Here is a 16,332-nt window from a genome sequence, read left to right on the forward strand (position 1 = left end):
TTTTGCTACTTGCCATGAAAATCATCCTAATCAAGATAACCGTGAAGTTGAACAAAAAAATGAAATAATCTTGGTAAGATAACTAAAAAGATTATAGAAATTTTGAGCCAGTTTTTACAATTCTTTGTGTTTGAGAAGGAACACGTCTTTAATTATAGTAATTGCTTTTTCTTGTCATTACAAATTCCCCCCCTTTGGAGACCCACCAAGGTAAATTGTTTGAAGAATAACCACAGCTGTGGGGAGACAGGAGATAAGCCACTTGTAATTTGAAAGATTATGGATGTGTTTTTAAATCGCTATGTAAAAGTTGGGCGTATAAAAAGCAGTGTTTAGTTCAAAAAGCATTTATTTTGTCTCTAAATCAGGCATTATGCTAAACCATGAGCTACTGCAGTTTTAGACAGGAGTCGTTAGAAAAGAGATTTCATTTTTATGAGAATGATTCACTTTCCTAAAATCCTATATTAAATCTGAATATATGAAGATGGGTTAGACATTAATCATTTATACTGATGATCACCTCACATCTCAGCGCTTCTGTCCAAGAGAGAAATCTTAACAGGACAATGATCCCAGGGCTCTTAAATTTTAATTGATAAAAATTTGAGTTCTATTTCTCCCCAAGATACCTATAATACATTAAAGTGAGTTATGTTTCAACCATCACTTCTGAGTAAATAATGCTATGTTCTTTCCTGAGAAATACGCTCATGTATCAAAGATACTTTTTTTAAGGTGACTGCTAAGTTGCTGTTTGTAAGAATAATAGAAAATATTCATCATGCTTGCCAGATATTCCCAATCCTCAAAGCAAGAATGATTATTATCACCATTGTCTAACTGAGGAAACTGAGGCAGCGTGGTGGGGGTAATGGTCCAACAATTCAAAGTTGAAATCAGAGTATGTATGGCCAGGCAGGGGCGCCTGGGTGGCTCGGTTGGTTGAGTGTCCAACTCTTGACTTTGGCTCAGGTCATGATCTCATGGTTGTGAGATCGAGCCCTGTGTCGGGCTCCACACTGAGTGTGGAGCCTGCTTGGGATTCTGTCTCTCCCCTCTCTCGCTGCCCCTCCCCCCTCAAAATAAATAAATAAACATTAAAAAAGAGGAAGAACATACGTCCAGGCAATTTGACTCCAGACTCCACACACACTTCACTTCCTGTCTACAACACTCCAGATGAAAATTAAGTGAGTATATTATCGCTTCTCTTATGATCTTCAGTGTCCAAACATTTTTTTTAAGTAGTTTTAAAAATACTGCTGGAAGAAGTAAAACTTCCAGTTATTAAATAAGTCACAGAGATGAAAAGGACAGCATAAGGAATATAGTAAATACGGTTGTAGTAACATGTGGTGACAGCCAGTGACGACACTTCTGGAGGTGAGCACTGAGGAATGTATAGAATTGTGGAATCGCTATGTTGTTCATCTCAAAGTAACGCCACATTGTATGCCAACTATACTTCGATAATAAAAAATACTACTGGAAACCTTAATAAATATTCTATGAAGAAAGATTGCCTCAACACATAAAAATTAGAGGAGCCTTTTCTGACCAAGGGCTTCCTACAGCTAAATAGGTCAGTGAGACGTAGAATGACCTCCATGACCATACAATGGCTCTCTCTATTGAATGACGTAACAAAACAGTATTGCAACTTTCCCTAAAGCCATCAGAGTCAGAGGAAGAGCCAATGGCAGCTTCTTCTTCCTGGGTTCGTAAGAAGTAGCTAAGTTTTGGCCCAGGTTTTTCTAATCCGAGCTCTCCTTGGCTTCACCATCTCTGAAGGTCCTCCTTCCAGCAGCTGCACTGAAGTTTTGTTTATGTTGTTCTGCTTTTGTTTTCTTTTTCTTCTTGGGTTCTGGACATCCGTGGATGATCTGAGGGGTAATTCTCAGCCCAAACCTTCCCACGGATACATCTGATACTCTTCTCCCATAAGTGTTCATTTAAGCACGGAGTATAATGGATGCGATGTCTTTGGTAGATTATCTAACTTCAGTGTGACTCACCTTCCTCATTTTCAGATCAGGACCGTCACCTGCTCGGAAACGGTTGGCTGGAGGGTTGCAGGGATGATGTGTGAGGTGGGTGGGCAGTGTCTGGCGGGCGACACCCTCAGCCACACTGACCACTCTTGTTATTATTAAGAAAATGACTCCATGAGACTCTCATGTGTTCTCCTGCTCCGGATTCAAGCATCAGTGGTTCTACCTTGTGCTTTATCTTTTAACAGTAACTTTTAATATGCATTAAGGCACGTTTACATAGAAAAACCTTTTTAAAAAAATAGCTTTCAGTATTTCAGCAGTAATCAGGTTGGTGTTGGATGAATTTTCCTGGTATCCCAGTTGCTTTCCATCCAGATTTTTTAATTCATTCGTCTGAATGTCTATCCTGTTTAACATTTTTTTTAAGAAAAACCTGCCCATATATTTTACACCCACTATGAACTCAATTCATATTTTCTATTAAGTGATATCCATTTTGCCTTCCTTATATGCGACCTTAATTTTATCAGTGTAGGTTGGCAGCTTCTTTTCTGGGGGGAGGAGGCATAGATACACTTTTGAATATGAGGGAAGATTAAGTTTCCATTCCAATTTTGCCTCTCATTCCTAGCTGCACAAAGTAAAATCACAAAATAAGTAATACAACTTCTAGTTAATTTCCAAACACACATGTCCTCCTAAAAACGTGGGAATGCAAACTGGTGCAGCCACGATACAGGATGGACTTTCCTCAAAAAATTAAAAATAGAACCATATGATTCAGTAATTCCACTTCTGGGTATTTCCTGAAGAAAATGAAAACACTAACTGGAAAAGATCTATGCACCCCCATGTTCCCTGCAACATTACTTACAATAACCAAGATATGGAAACAACCTCAGCGTCCATCGCTGGATGAATAGACTAAAAAATGTGGTATATAAATACAATGGTATAGTACTCAGCCATAGAAAAGAAGGAAGTCTTGTCATTTGCAACAATATAGATGGACCTTGAGGGCATTTCGCTAAGTGAAATAAGTCAGACAGAGAAAGACAAATATCATATGATCTCACTCTATGTGGGACCTTAAAAGAAAACCAAAACAGAAAACAAACGAACAAACAAACAAAAAACCACTGAGCTCATAGACACAGAGAACAGATTGGTGGCTTATGCCTTTATACCAATGCAGGGCGTTGGGGAGTGGGCAAAATTGGTAAAGGCTGTCAAAAGGTACAAACGTCCAGTTAAAAATAAATAACCCCTGAACGTGTAATATACAACATGGTGACAACAGTCAATAATACTGTATTGTATATTTGAAAGTTCCTAAGACAGGGACTACCTGGGTGGCTCAGTCAGTTAAGCGTCCGACTTCAGCTCAGGTCATGATCTTGCGGTCTATGAGTTCGAGCCCCAAGTCGGGCTCTGGGCCGACAGCTCGGAGCCTGGAGCCTACTTGGGATTCTGTGTCTCCCTCTCTCTCTGCCCCTCCCCCACTCATTTTCTGTCTCTCTCGCTCTCTCAAAAATAAATAAATGTTAAAAAATGTTTCAAAAAAGTTGCTAAGACAGTAGATCTTAAAAGTTCTCATCACAAGAGACACATACATCATACATATAGATGGATAATTCACTCACAACTGCTTCCAAAACCTTTATTCAACAGATTTTATAAGAGCTTTCAAAGGAGAATCTGAGACACACTGTGAAATCACTCTGATTTCCTTTATCACTATCATGATGCTACTAAAAATAAAAACAAAGATGCAATCACCAGTGACATTGGCCACACATTGTGGTCTCTCCTACCATTTCCATCAAATACTATGAAGATGTGATGTAAGTTTATTAGTTTTAACGGTCATATCTGCGAAGCTAAGGACAGCATGTAGTTGACTTGCAGAAGAAGAGAAGATGTGAAACATGAAAATAGCTTGCTTGACAACTGTGAAGCTCTACCTTCACCTCCGTCGCTAGCAAATCCGCTCACCAACCGGCTCTCTTCCGTCAACGCCATATCCTACACGTATTATCCTTGCTACCTAACGAAACAAATTGCACAAAGTTATTTTTCCTTGATTTCATTCACTAACTCTCTCTTTTTACAAATTAACATCTTCTGGGTCATTGACAATTATCAATACACTCAATGTGTCCAGTCGTGGAGCCTTTGGGCAGCTCGGGCATTTGGGAAGCGAAAAAAAAATTTTTAAATGATTCCTGTCAGTCACAAATTGGGCAAGTCTGTGTCCTACTCACAGGAGCGAAATTCACAGCATCTCGGAATTGGCCAAGACGAGAATGGAGCCACCCCAGGCATCCCCTCTGCTTATCCTCTCTGCCCTCCCCTCAAACGATGCCATCAAATGGAAAAACAGTGAACTTGAACACCCAGATGTGTTTCTCTTTCCCATACCTGTAATGATTATGTTGCCTTTATAGTTGAAAGCACACGAAAATATCTCATCAGTGTGCCCCTCAAGAACCTGGAGGCACTGACCAGTCTGAGCATCCCAGATTCTCGCTGTTTTATCAGTGCTGCCCGTTAGAAGACGATTCCCTTGGGGGTTGAAAGAAATCTACAAGACAGAAAGGAAAAAGGATCACAGGTTTGTGTAATATGATTCCCGACATATTTTTCACCAGCAAAAAGAGGACATTACTAAGCACCTGTCATCTTCCTAGCCTGGCATTTATTCTTACATAGAATAGTTCCTTCCTGATGGGAAAAAATATTGCAGGGATTAATACTTGATTATTATTAACACATAATAATGCTTCTAGACAGAAGAAATTAACTGGCTACACCCCCCCACCACCACACACAACTCTAAGGATAAAGACCAAAGCTCTCTTCTAATTTGAGTATTCCCCACCTAGCCTCTTTCCAAAGTCTTTCTAGGCAAACCAAGAGAGCCCTGGTGTGGATGAGGACACAAGTCAGGCTCCTTCAAATCCAACCCCCCATGTCATCCCCATAACCCAACTTTCTGTAAGCAAAAGCATACAGATCCTCCTTCAACCTGGCCACAGAATGAGTGAATGTCGTGCCTACAAGCAGGGACTTTCATTCTACTGCCACTCAAAGCAAAGCACATTGCATAAACCTGTGCTTAGTGCCTCCTATGTGCCAAGTGTTGTCAAACGTATCTGAGCAGCTGTCAAAGGAAATGGTCAGTTCACTATTCCTTTGGGCACCATGCTTCTAAGCCTCTCTAAATCATCATAACACAATGATTTGGGTCACATCCTCCAGGGCTAAAAATTTGATGAGGGAAAGGCTCAAGGCCATGGCTTTTTTTTTTTTTTTTGTCCTTATGTCCCCAGTACAACGCCTAGCACAGTGGAAGGTATCAAAAAGCATTTGCCGAGGGGCTCCTGGGTGGCTCAGTTGGTTAAGCATTGGACTCTTGATTACGGCTCAGGTCATGATCTCACTGTTTGTAAGTTTGAGCCCACATGGAGCTACATGCTGACCATGTGGAGCCTACTTGGTATTCTCTCTCTCTCTCTCTCTCTCTCTCTGTTCCTCCCCCATTTGTGCTCTCTCTCTTTCTCTCTCTTTTAAAATATATAAGCCTAAAATGCAATAATACAGAGTTTGAGAACTCTTCATATTCACACATACACAAAAACATGTGCACTTGTTGAGTAGGACACATCGTGCATGTCAAGTTATTAGACCAGCCACTCAGAAGCACAGTCTGGGCTCTCTTCCCAGGCTGTCTCCCACATCCACACTTCCCTCTCTCCCTTCCTGCCCATCCCCCCAGCCTATGGAGAAGATGTGCTCTGCGTGGCCTTAGAGACCAACCCTGAAAGACAGGAGCTCCTGAGCTCTGGGCCACCAGCAGCAGGTATGGGGGGAAGGGGGGCGTGGGTTGGTGGGGAGCACCACAGGGACAGTTCCAGGGTCTAGGGGCAGACTTCCAGGACCTGAAGCCATCAAAATGATACTTTGAAAGGAAGGAGCAAATCTGATCTCAGGTACAAGACCAAAGAACTGGGCTGAACAGGGTCCCCATGTCCAGATCTTTCCAAAATTGTCACAGGACATGGCTAAACTTCAGGTCACTGATTGGAAGTCTCTGCTCTGTGAATCACGTATGGGTGAAGCTTATACAAAATCCTAAGCTACAGCTCTGAAGTTTCAAAGCAGGTCATTTTAAACTCTACTAAGTATTGGGGCACCTGGGTGGCTCAGTCAGTTAAGCATCTGACTTTGGCTCAGGTCACGATCTCACAGTCTATGGGTTCGAGCCCCACGTCGGGCTCTCTGCTGACAGCTCAGAGCCTGGAGCCTGCTTCGGATTCTGTGTCTCCCTCTCTCTCTGCCCCTCCCCACCTCACGCTCTGTCTCTCTCGCTCAAAAATAAACATTTAAAAAAATTTAAACTGTGAAGTATTAAATATTTCCCGGACGCACTTTCTCAATTGCATTGAATTCACAGCACACTTGATACTTGCTGAACAGCATGTTATTGTGCATAATATACACTTGCGTGTCAGCCAAGACCGAGAAAAGTACTTCACAAGTGTCTTAAATGGCTTTAATAAGTATCGTCCGCTAACTTGATCTTTTGCTGACGGCTGAGAAAAAATGCTGTCTTAAACTATCTTAAAGATTTTAGGAATCATTTATTATGCTGAGTTTGAGGTCACACTTAAAAATACCGTTTTTATGATTTCTAGAAAGAGTAGGATAATTGGACAAACCCTAGTGCCAACAGACCACTATGCATTCGATTCTTTTTAACTAAAGAAACTGCTCCAGATGAGAAGGCAACTCACCTTTGAAATTTCACCTTCGTGGCCTTCCAATCTGGCAATGCATTTCCTTGTGGCTGCACTGAAAACCCTTGCCGTTCCTTTTTGAAAGAGTGGAGATACATATGAATTCATGTGCAATACAGAACTTTGAACCATGTGCTTTGAATTATGTAAATATCTATCCTTCTGACATTCAGGCTCTGTGTGTTTGTCTCCCTTCCTGCGGCGAGGGCCACCACCTGAAACTGTCCGTGCAAGCTGGTGCCACCGCGGGAGAAGAGGGGGAAGAGGGTGCATCTATAGCCCTGAGCTTACTAGAAGAAACAATGGGTTCCAAGGTCGAAAAGGCAGGGAAGGAATCCAGAAAGAAGATCTTAAAGAGAAAGGGGAGAATCAAAACAAGTTTTGAGAAGTTGGGGATGAAATAAGCCACCAGACCAGCACCACACACCAAAAAGCGTGTAAAGGCACAGAAGGTTCAGGAGGCCTTCTTGAAAAGGAACAACAGCCACTACTTGCTGGGCAAAGAATAGGCATTAGGGATGCCTTTCTGCAGAAAGAGCTAGTAGAATGGTTTGTTCCCAGATGTTCTCCAGTGCCCAGAAGTGCCAAGCTCCCAGTAGACACCCATTAAGTGGATACAGGATAGGTGGGTGGATGGATGGATAGATGGGTGGGTGAATGGATGGGTGGGTGGAAGGAAGGAAGGGAGGAAGGAAGGAAGGAAGGAAGGGGGGAGGGAGAAGTATATACATTTCTTTAGAATTAAGGAGTGGAGGAGTTAAACAAGTGTAGAAGGAGAAAAACAGCAGTAGTAAAATTATCAGAAAAAAGTTAAAATTTATCTACCCAGGTGAAGGCTGCTCTCTTATTGCAATTATAACTTTACACAGAGGCAAAATTAGTGCAATTAAAACATTAGATAGAGGCAAAATTAGCAAAGATAACGAATTTTGGTTACTTAATTTTCATTCAGAGAAGAACAAAATATCTTAGTAAATTTTGTACTTGCCCTTCTGACAATGTCAACTTCAGGAAGGAGTAGATGAAAAGTGCTATTGTACAATCAATATGACTAAAAATATAAAACTTGCTACTTGGACATTCCAAAAACCTTCAAGTGACCAACGTGTTTTAAGAATGTGTTAATACAACAAAAGTGAATATTCTACATAGAGTCATTCTCGAAATTTCTCAGAAGCATTTTAAACCCAGGCAAGACAGAAATAATATAGTCTGAAACTATGATTTTAAAAAGACAGAAATATGAATAGGACACCAAAAAATAATTCAGTCTTGAGAACGATTCCAATGAGGAAGAAAAAGGTGATATATATACACACAGATGTAGCTGCACAGGTAACTAACCCAGTTGAATGGATCCAATTTTAAGAAGGGGGTGTGGGGCAGGAACCAGGGATTAAGTAAACAAGATTTCCTAAGCATCAAGACTTCTTAGAAGGTACACAATGGGAAGAGGCTCACAACACACGCCAAAAGAGAAGAAGAAGATTTTTTTTTGAAGCAACGTCTTGTTGAACAGGGAAAGAATGGAATCACTGCTAGGGGGGCTTAACAGATGGTAGAGAAAACAAAAGGAGAAGAATTGAACGCGCAGTTCATTCTTACCCATCCCTCAGCATCCTGATCTCCAGACCCGGCTTGTTTCTGCCCCCCTAGTGCTGACAAAGTCCTGACATGCTTCCTAATCTGCCATTCTCTATAATTTAACATTCTTTATAATCTAACATTCTCTATATCCTCACATTCTATGTAAAACACATGTATGGTATTCTTCCTTGTCTCCCCCTCCACAGTACAGCTCCATGAGGGAAGGGATTCCTCTCTCTTCTGCTCATTGATCTAGCCCATGCTCCTAAAACGATTCCTGGCACAAAGTAGGTACCCTCTCTACTTGTGTCGAATGGATTTTTTTGTATAAGTGAGAATGGTATTTAAAATGAAAAGGGTAGATTAATTACAGTTAAGGGATGATTTTTAAAAAGCCAAGCTCTGTGATAAGATGAAAAAGTAAGTGGTTACTTTGAAAAAGTAGAACTCTCAAATTCAGGGTGTTTATAATTCCAGAGCATAGAAAGAACTTTATGTATGATCAAAGGATCACCTTTGAAAAGTCCTAGTGAGTAAGAGAATAAGCATGCAAATGTAATTTTTAAAAAGGAGACACAGGTGGCATAAAGACTGTGTAATTAAAATGAATCACTGGCAAAACTCTACAAGTCATTGTAACACAAAAGATACGCGACTGCTTAACAGTATGTTAGCCACAAGGAGCAAATGCAGGAAAACTAAGAACAAATCACGCCCCCCCCCCAAAAAGCCTTCCATCTTTGCTAGAATTCCTGAAATGGCTGTTAAGAAGTTTGCATGGACATGACGTAGAGTCCCCTGGAGTCACGAAGGAATTGGACATGATAAAACATCATATGTGAATATCAAAGAGATGCCTTAGACACAGTGGAGGCTTATGCGTGTTGACATGGTGATGACACAATCATAGCACAGCATGATACGCATTCATGGGAGCATGACACAGACATAGTGTCCTATGTGGCCATCACAGAGACGAGGCAGACATAGTATAGCATGATGTATGCTTGTCCAAAGAGATTAAAACACACAGCGTAGCAACATATGGGGTCATCAACAGGTGGCAAGATATATTGGAGCATCATACATGGTGGTCATCATGGACATGACACATACTGCCACACTTAGCATCACACTTAGCTGTCTAGGAGATGATGCAAAATAGCATAGCGCTCCCCATGGTTATCAAGGAGATGATATAAACACAGTATAGGATATCCAGCATATACCCTTATGAGGTTGTCAAAGACCGGAAGAATGGCAGAGCATTATGTATGTATTGAAACATTCTGGGGTAATCGCACACCCTATGATCCAGAGTGTGGCATCTCATGTTTTTGTCAAGGATAGGATGCAGACGTCAAGAAGCATCATTCACTGTCTTCAGGGAGTTTATCCCTGGTATAGCATCATCCATGGCTCTTGGGAGGTGGGGAAGTCACAATGTAGCATCGTATACAGTAGGTTAAAAGATGATACAGACAGAGTGTAGCATGATTATCAAAGACACGATGCAGACATGTCATACTGTGGGACTTGCAAGAAGAGAAGTCTTCAGGCAGAAGACACAAGCATGTTGTATGTCATACATGCTGTTATTGGGCCAAACTGCGGTCCCCACAAAACTCATATGTTGAATTTCCAACCCACCGTGCCTCAGAAGTTGACTTACTTGGAGATTGGGTCTTTTTATTTTATTTCTTTTTAATTTTTAAATGCTTATTTATTTTTAAGAGAGAGACAGACAAAGTACGAGCCGGGGAGGGGGAGAGAGAGAGGGACACACAGAATCCGAAGCAGGCTCCAGGCTCTGAACTGTCAACACAGAGCCTGACTCGGGGCTCAAACCCACCAACCACGAGATCGTGACCTTAGCCGAAGTCGGACGTTTAACCAACTGAGACACCCAGGTGCCCCAAGATTGGGTCTTTAAAGAAGATATGAGATTAACATGAGGTCCTTAGAGTGTTCCCTAACCCAATATAGCCGGTGCCCTTATAAGAAAAAGAGATTAGGACACAGACACGTGCAAAGGGAAGACCATGTGAAGACACAGGGAGAAAACTGCCATCTGCAGGCCTCAGAAGAAACCAACGCTGCCAGCACCTTGATCTTGAACCTGTAGCTTCCAGAATTGTGAGAAGAGAAATGTCTGTCTTTTAAGCCACTCAGTCTGTTGTACTCTGTTATGGCAGCCCTGGCAAACGAATACAGTTATCAAAGAGGTAATGCAGTTACAGGATGCCATCACGTGGGCTGGCCACAGACAGTGCAGGGTCGTGCGCGGTGGGCAAGATGACACAGATATCTCACAGCACCATACGTGATTGTCAGGAGATTCCTTATAATAGAGCATCACGCATGACTGTTAAGAAATATGCAAACAGAGTCTATAGCTTCATTCGCTGGCCAAGACATGATGAGACACAGCATGGCTTCGTACGTGGTCGTCAAGGAGAGGACCAGAAATGGTGTAGCATCACCCTGGCTGTCAGGGAAGTGATGCAAATACGGCGTGGTGTCGTACATTATCAGGGAGAGGACACACAGTGCGGTGTCGTATGTGGTCATCAGAGGGACGATATAGGCACAACTTGTGTCATATGTGGATATAATAGGCTCGCCACAGACATATTGTAATGTCATAGGTGTTGATCAGGAATACAAGACACATAAATTTCAACATCACAAATAATAGACAGAAAAGTAACACAGAAATAACGCATCACCATATCCTGTTTTCCAAATGACACAGACATAGTGTGGCGTCATACATGATCATCACGGACATAATACAGAAATAGTTTAGTCGCATGGTGCAGGGTTGTTAAAGGGGTGATGTAGTAATCGTAGAGCATGACACATACTTGTACAGGGGGTTTCACATAATGTAGCATGGTTTTCTAGGATATGGTGCTTATATCATGTAGCATCATGCACGGTCATCAAGGAATCTCTCCTAGTATAGACATTATACATGATTATCAAGAAAGTGATATAGCTTTATATGTTGCTAGGAAGAACATGAGACATAGTACAACATCATACATGTGTTTTAGGAGATAACACAGAAACAGCACAGTACCTTACTTGATTGTCAGGGAGATGATGTAATTATCAGGGTATGACACACAGTGTAGCATTATATCTGGTTGCCAGGGAGATGATGCAATCAGAGTGTACCATCATTAAGGGAGGGTAGCGAGCACTTAAGCATCACATAACGTTATTGATTGTTGACACAGAGTAACGTTATACGAGCCTACCATTGAGATGACAGGCACTAGGGCATCACACGTAGCACTCAAGATGACACAAAAGGTATAGCCTGAGGAGCAGATTTCAAAAACACAATCCAGACATGATGTGGAATCATGTCGTTTTGTAAATGAGGTGAAGCAGACATAGCGGCCCTTGAAGACGTGTTTGCCGAGGTGATGAGGTAGAAATATTACAGCGTCGCACATAAATTTCTAGGAAGTGGTGAAGATATGGCAGAGGATCATACATGGTTATAAGTGATTAGATGAAGGTATAGTGTAGTATCATACAAGATTTTAAAGAGAATGACAAGGACTGTAAATTAAAACATAGCGGTCGGGTATATGATACAGACACAAGATAGCATCATACGTGGTCATTAGAGGGATAATGTGGACTTATGTGGCTCCCTTCATGGTCATCAGGTGGATGATATGGACACAGTGTAGCATCACATTTGGTCTCCAGGGAGATGACAGTTCAGCATCATACTTGGCTACCAAGGTGAGGTCTCTCATGGAACAGCATTGCATATGGTTACCCAGGAGATTAGGTAGACTTTGGATAGCACCGCACCAGCTTGCCAAGGAGATGAGGCAGATAAGAGTGCAGCGTCCAGTGTGGTCTTTAAATGATAACAAAGTCATGGTGTAACTTAAAACGTAATCCTCAGGTCTACGGTGCGGACACAATGTAGCATTGTAGGTGGCTATTAAAAGAATTATGCACACGTGGTGCAGCTGCATACGTGGTCATCAGCTGGATAACACAGGTGTGGGGTAGCATGACCTGCAGTCTACAGGAAGATGACACAGTGTAGCATCATACTTTATTATCAGAGTGATGACTCAAAGAAGAGCATCACACATGGTTATGTGATGTCATGAGATGACATAGACTTAGTATAGCGTCACGTATGCTGGCCAAGGAGATGGTGCAGATGTGTCATCGCATGCAGCTGTCAAGGACGTGATGTGGACATAATGACAGGGTTGCCAGCAAATGATGCGGAAGTCGTGGAGTCTCTTACATGCTTGTCAGGAATACATAGTTATGAGGGTGACCTGTTGTTTAGTATAATAAATTACCACCCAAGACAGAGTGTATTCATAATGTTGTAATACCGATGCTTGTCAATGAGGGGGGACAGATGTCACATAGCATGATATGCAGCTTTCAGTGACATGTCAAAGACATGGTGTAACATCATATTTATTTGTCAGCAAGGTGAGTTCATGGTAACCATACATGGTTATCAAGGAGAGGATACCTCCTAGGCAGCAATCAAGGAGATGATGGAGTGAAATGGAATATCGTGCATGGTTTTTTGTTTTTTTTTTTAATTTTTTTTTTAACGTTTATTTATTTTTGAGACAGAGAGAGACAGAGCGTGAACGGGGGAGGGTCAGAGAGAGAGGGAGACACAGAATCTGAAACAGGCTCCAGGCTCTGAGCTGTCAGCACAGAGCCCGACGCGGGGCTCGAACTCACATACCGCGAAATCGTGACCTGAGCCGAAGTTGGACGCTTAACCGACTGAGCCACCCAGGCACCCCTCATGCATGGTTTTTAAGAAAATGTGAGTATGGTGTGTTATCATTTACGGCCATCAGGAGGGGATGTGGTATAATGTAGGGTCTTACTTGGTGACCCAGGGCTGGAGTAGACATACCCTGTAACTTGTGTCCTGGAGGGATGAGATGGACATAATAATATGCACGGTCAACAGGAAGATGACAGAGATGTATTGTAGCATCATATGTGGTCTTCAATGAGTTGAGGCACGCACAGTTTACCACCAGCCCACGGTTACCAATAAGATGATGCAGATACAGTGTAGACTCATCAATGGTAAGGGAGAAGATGACTTATAGCACAGCATCATGTGTGTACATCACAAAAGTGCGCTATACGTAATGGAGCAGCACGTGTGGATACAGGAGATAATACAGACTTTTTATAGCTCTGTGGATGGTGGTCAAGTTGATGAGGTCAACACAGTGTAGCATAATGCAGGATTAGGGAGATGATCCAGGATATACCACCATCCACAGTCATCAAGGAGGTGTGAAGACCGAGTATAACACCAGACGTGGTTGCCAAGGAGGTGACGCAGATATCGTGACATGGTTACCAAGAATACCATACGGACATAGATACCAACATCACAGAGATGAGGCACATGTGGTTTGTACCACAGCTGGTCATCAGGTAGATGACCTATAGTGTAGAATTATACATGTTTCTCAAACAAAGCATAAATCCCCCCCCCATAAATTAAATGTATGAACCGATGACCTACCATCGGCTGAAGCAGTAGCAATAAGTTTTCCAGTGTAATCAAAACAGCTGTCTAGTATTTCATCATCATGGCCTGTTAATGTTGCCACATATTTTCCATTTGCAGCATCCCACAGCTACAAGTAAAAAAAAAAAAAAGAGACGACTATGATAACTTCCTGTCTGAAGTGCAAAAACAGCAAGTAGTAGTCTTGATGACATGCGTATGGCTGGCTAAATAACTGGGCCAAGATCATGTGTATCATTTTCACATGTTCTGTTAATTCTATCTGGATTCATGACAAGAGACCACAGCCAACCAACTAACAAGGCACACTTTGGACCAGGAGAAGATCAGAGACAGACATTTAGGATGGGTAGTACAAATCTGCCACGATAGTAGGAAAAATCTCAAAGTGCCTGCTCCGCTGACTGGAGAGGAAGTGTCCTCTTTTCATAAGAAGGTCATAAAATGATAAGGAGCTTGATCTAAAACTGTAACACCAGCACATGAAAAGTACACTAAGGTTATAATACATTGGATGTGTAATCAAATAATAATTCCAGAGCATAAGCTCTTAGCAAAAGAAAGTTAAAGGCAGGGAGACGTGGTGCTGAGCCTCATTGAGACTGCCTCTAATCAAAGTTCAACAAATGAACAGAGAGAATAAAGAAAAATAACATGGCTTTTATTTTTTTTAAAGATCTTGTAATAATTAACATTGTTTGATCTGATTCAATTAACATTGTTTTACTACATAGTTTCTTTAAACTCGGGAGATCAGAAACAACATTTAAAAATGCCAACTATCCTCTCTGTCTCAAAAATAAATAAAACATTAAAAAAATTTTTTTAAAAAGGGGGCACCTGGGTGGCTCAGTCACTTAAGCGTCTGACTTCAGCTCAGGTCATGATCTCGCGGTTTGTGAGTTCAAGCCCCGCGTCGGGCTCTGTACTGACAGCTCACAGCCTGGAGCCTGCTTCGGATTCTGTGTCTCCCTCTCTCTCTGCCCCTCCCCTGCTCCTGCTCTGTCTCTCTCTGTCTCAAAAATAAATAAAACATTTAAAAAAAATTTTTAATGCCAACTATCATTTATAAATTAATATCTTAATTTTATAGTACCTTTGAGATTTGTTAATGCTGCAGGGAATGTCTGACACAGTAAAAGCAGGCACACAAGAACTGTAAAGCAAAGGTGTTTCTTGAGCTCACCATGCAGGTTTTGTCCATAGAGCCGGTTAATATCAGAGAGCAATCCCAGTTGAATAAAGCACTGCTAATCTCAGCACAATGCCCAACTAGGGTATACACCTTCCTGCAGAATGGAAAGGATGCATGCTGGTGAACGATGCCACACGTCAGGATATGTGCCCAAATAATGATGTCTAGCCCCCTGTGGGTGTAAGAATCTAAACTTTGGTTTTTACAAAATAACACCTTTGATGACCAAACAATGATGGCTTTACTATAGCTCAAAAAGAGTCAACTAGGCTACTCATTTCATTTCAGCAGAAATATACCAAAACTTTAAGCACTCAAAGATGGCAACGTTACTTAAGACAAGACCTCAGAAAGCCATGGGTAAAAAATAATAAAGATCGTCTGAAATTCTGGAAGCGGGATAAGCGGACCCCCTGGTAGTTCAGAAACTTCCCCTCGAGTGTCTGAAGGGCCCCTCCTTCTCTCTCATTTCTTGTTGTATCCATCTTGATTGCTACCCCTGATAATTAGCCCCCTTATCAAGATGCAGACAGGTCCAAGGTAGAGCTTTATAGAACAAATAGTCTAATTTAGTTAACGTCTTAGCAACTCGAACCAAAAATAATTAGGAAGGAAATTGAAGTTCGTGGACCAAATTAAGTAGGGGAAATTAGCCATGATTTTATTTACTCCTGATACCCATGCCTACCGTAATGACAAGCCACTGAAATTTGATTACATAGTATACAGAATAAGTAACAGCCATACACCCAGGCTACTGTTAACATTCTCCTTGTACGTTGCTGTGTGGCATTATTTGCTCAGAATTCTAAGAAAATACACATGTTTTATGGATCGGAAATACCATTAAATAATGAATTAATTTATTTGTGGTGTGTCCTATTCCTATAGAATCCAAAGCACACTTAATAGATATAAGATTAAACTAATGAACGGCAAAGATTGTCTTCTTAACCCTCTGATTTAGGTGTTAAAAATTTTTTTAATGTTTTCTTATTTTATTTTTGAGAGAGAGAGAGAGAGCATGAGCAGGGGTAGGGCAGAGAGGGAGACAGAACCCGAAGCAGGCTCCAGGCTCTGACAGCTCAGAGCCTGATGTGGGGCTCGAACCACGAACCATGAGATCGTGACCTGAGCCGAAGTTGTACGCTTAACCGACAGAGCCACCCAGGCGCCCCACAGGTT

The 16,332-nt window shown here is 41.7% G+C and overlaps 1 protein-coding gene across 4 annotated transcripts in view; it reads right to left on the reverse strand.

Moving 5' to 3' along the window:
* Window positions 1-3,641: 3,641 nt before the first annotated feature.
* DAW1 (dynein assembly factor with WD repeats 1) overlaps window positions 3,642-16,332 on the reverse strand; it is a 46,987-nt gene continuing 34,296 nt past the window's right edge. For 3 of the 4 annotated variants that reach the window (XM_060623999.3, XM_060623996.3, XM_060623998.3), the window contains exons 9-13: window positions 15,139-15,241; window positions 13,947-14,061; window positions 6,794-6,870; window positions 4,419-4,581; window positions 3,642-4,040 (exon numbers count right to left, since the gene is read on the reverse strand). In XM_060623999.3, coding sequence (XP_060479982.1) covers window positions 3,976-4,040; window positions 4,419-4,581; window positions 6,794-6,870; window positions 13,947-14,061; window positions 15,139-15,241 — 523 coding nt within the window. In that variant the 3' untranslated portion in view covers window positions 3,642-3,975. Of the gene's footprint in view, window positions 4,045-4,418; window positions 4,582-6,793; window positions 6,871-13,946; window positions 14,062-15,138; window positions 15,242-16,332 lie in introns of all 4 variants that reach the window. The other variant, XM_081796332.1, reaches the window with a different exon arrangement.

Source organism: Panthera onca, chromosome C1 (assembly GCF_046562875.1).
Source record: "Panthera onca isolate mPanOnc1 chromosome C1, mPanOnc1 haplotype 2, whole genome shotgun sequence".
Taxonomy (NCBI): domain Eukaryota; kingdom Metazoa; phylum Chordata; class Mammalia; order Carnivora; family Felidae; genus Panthera; species Panthera onca.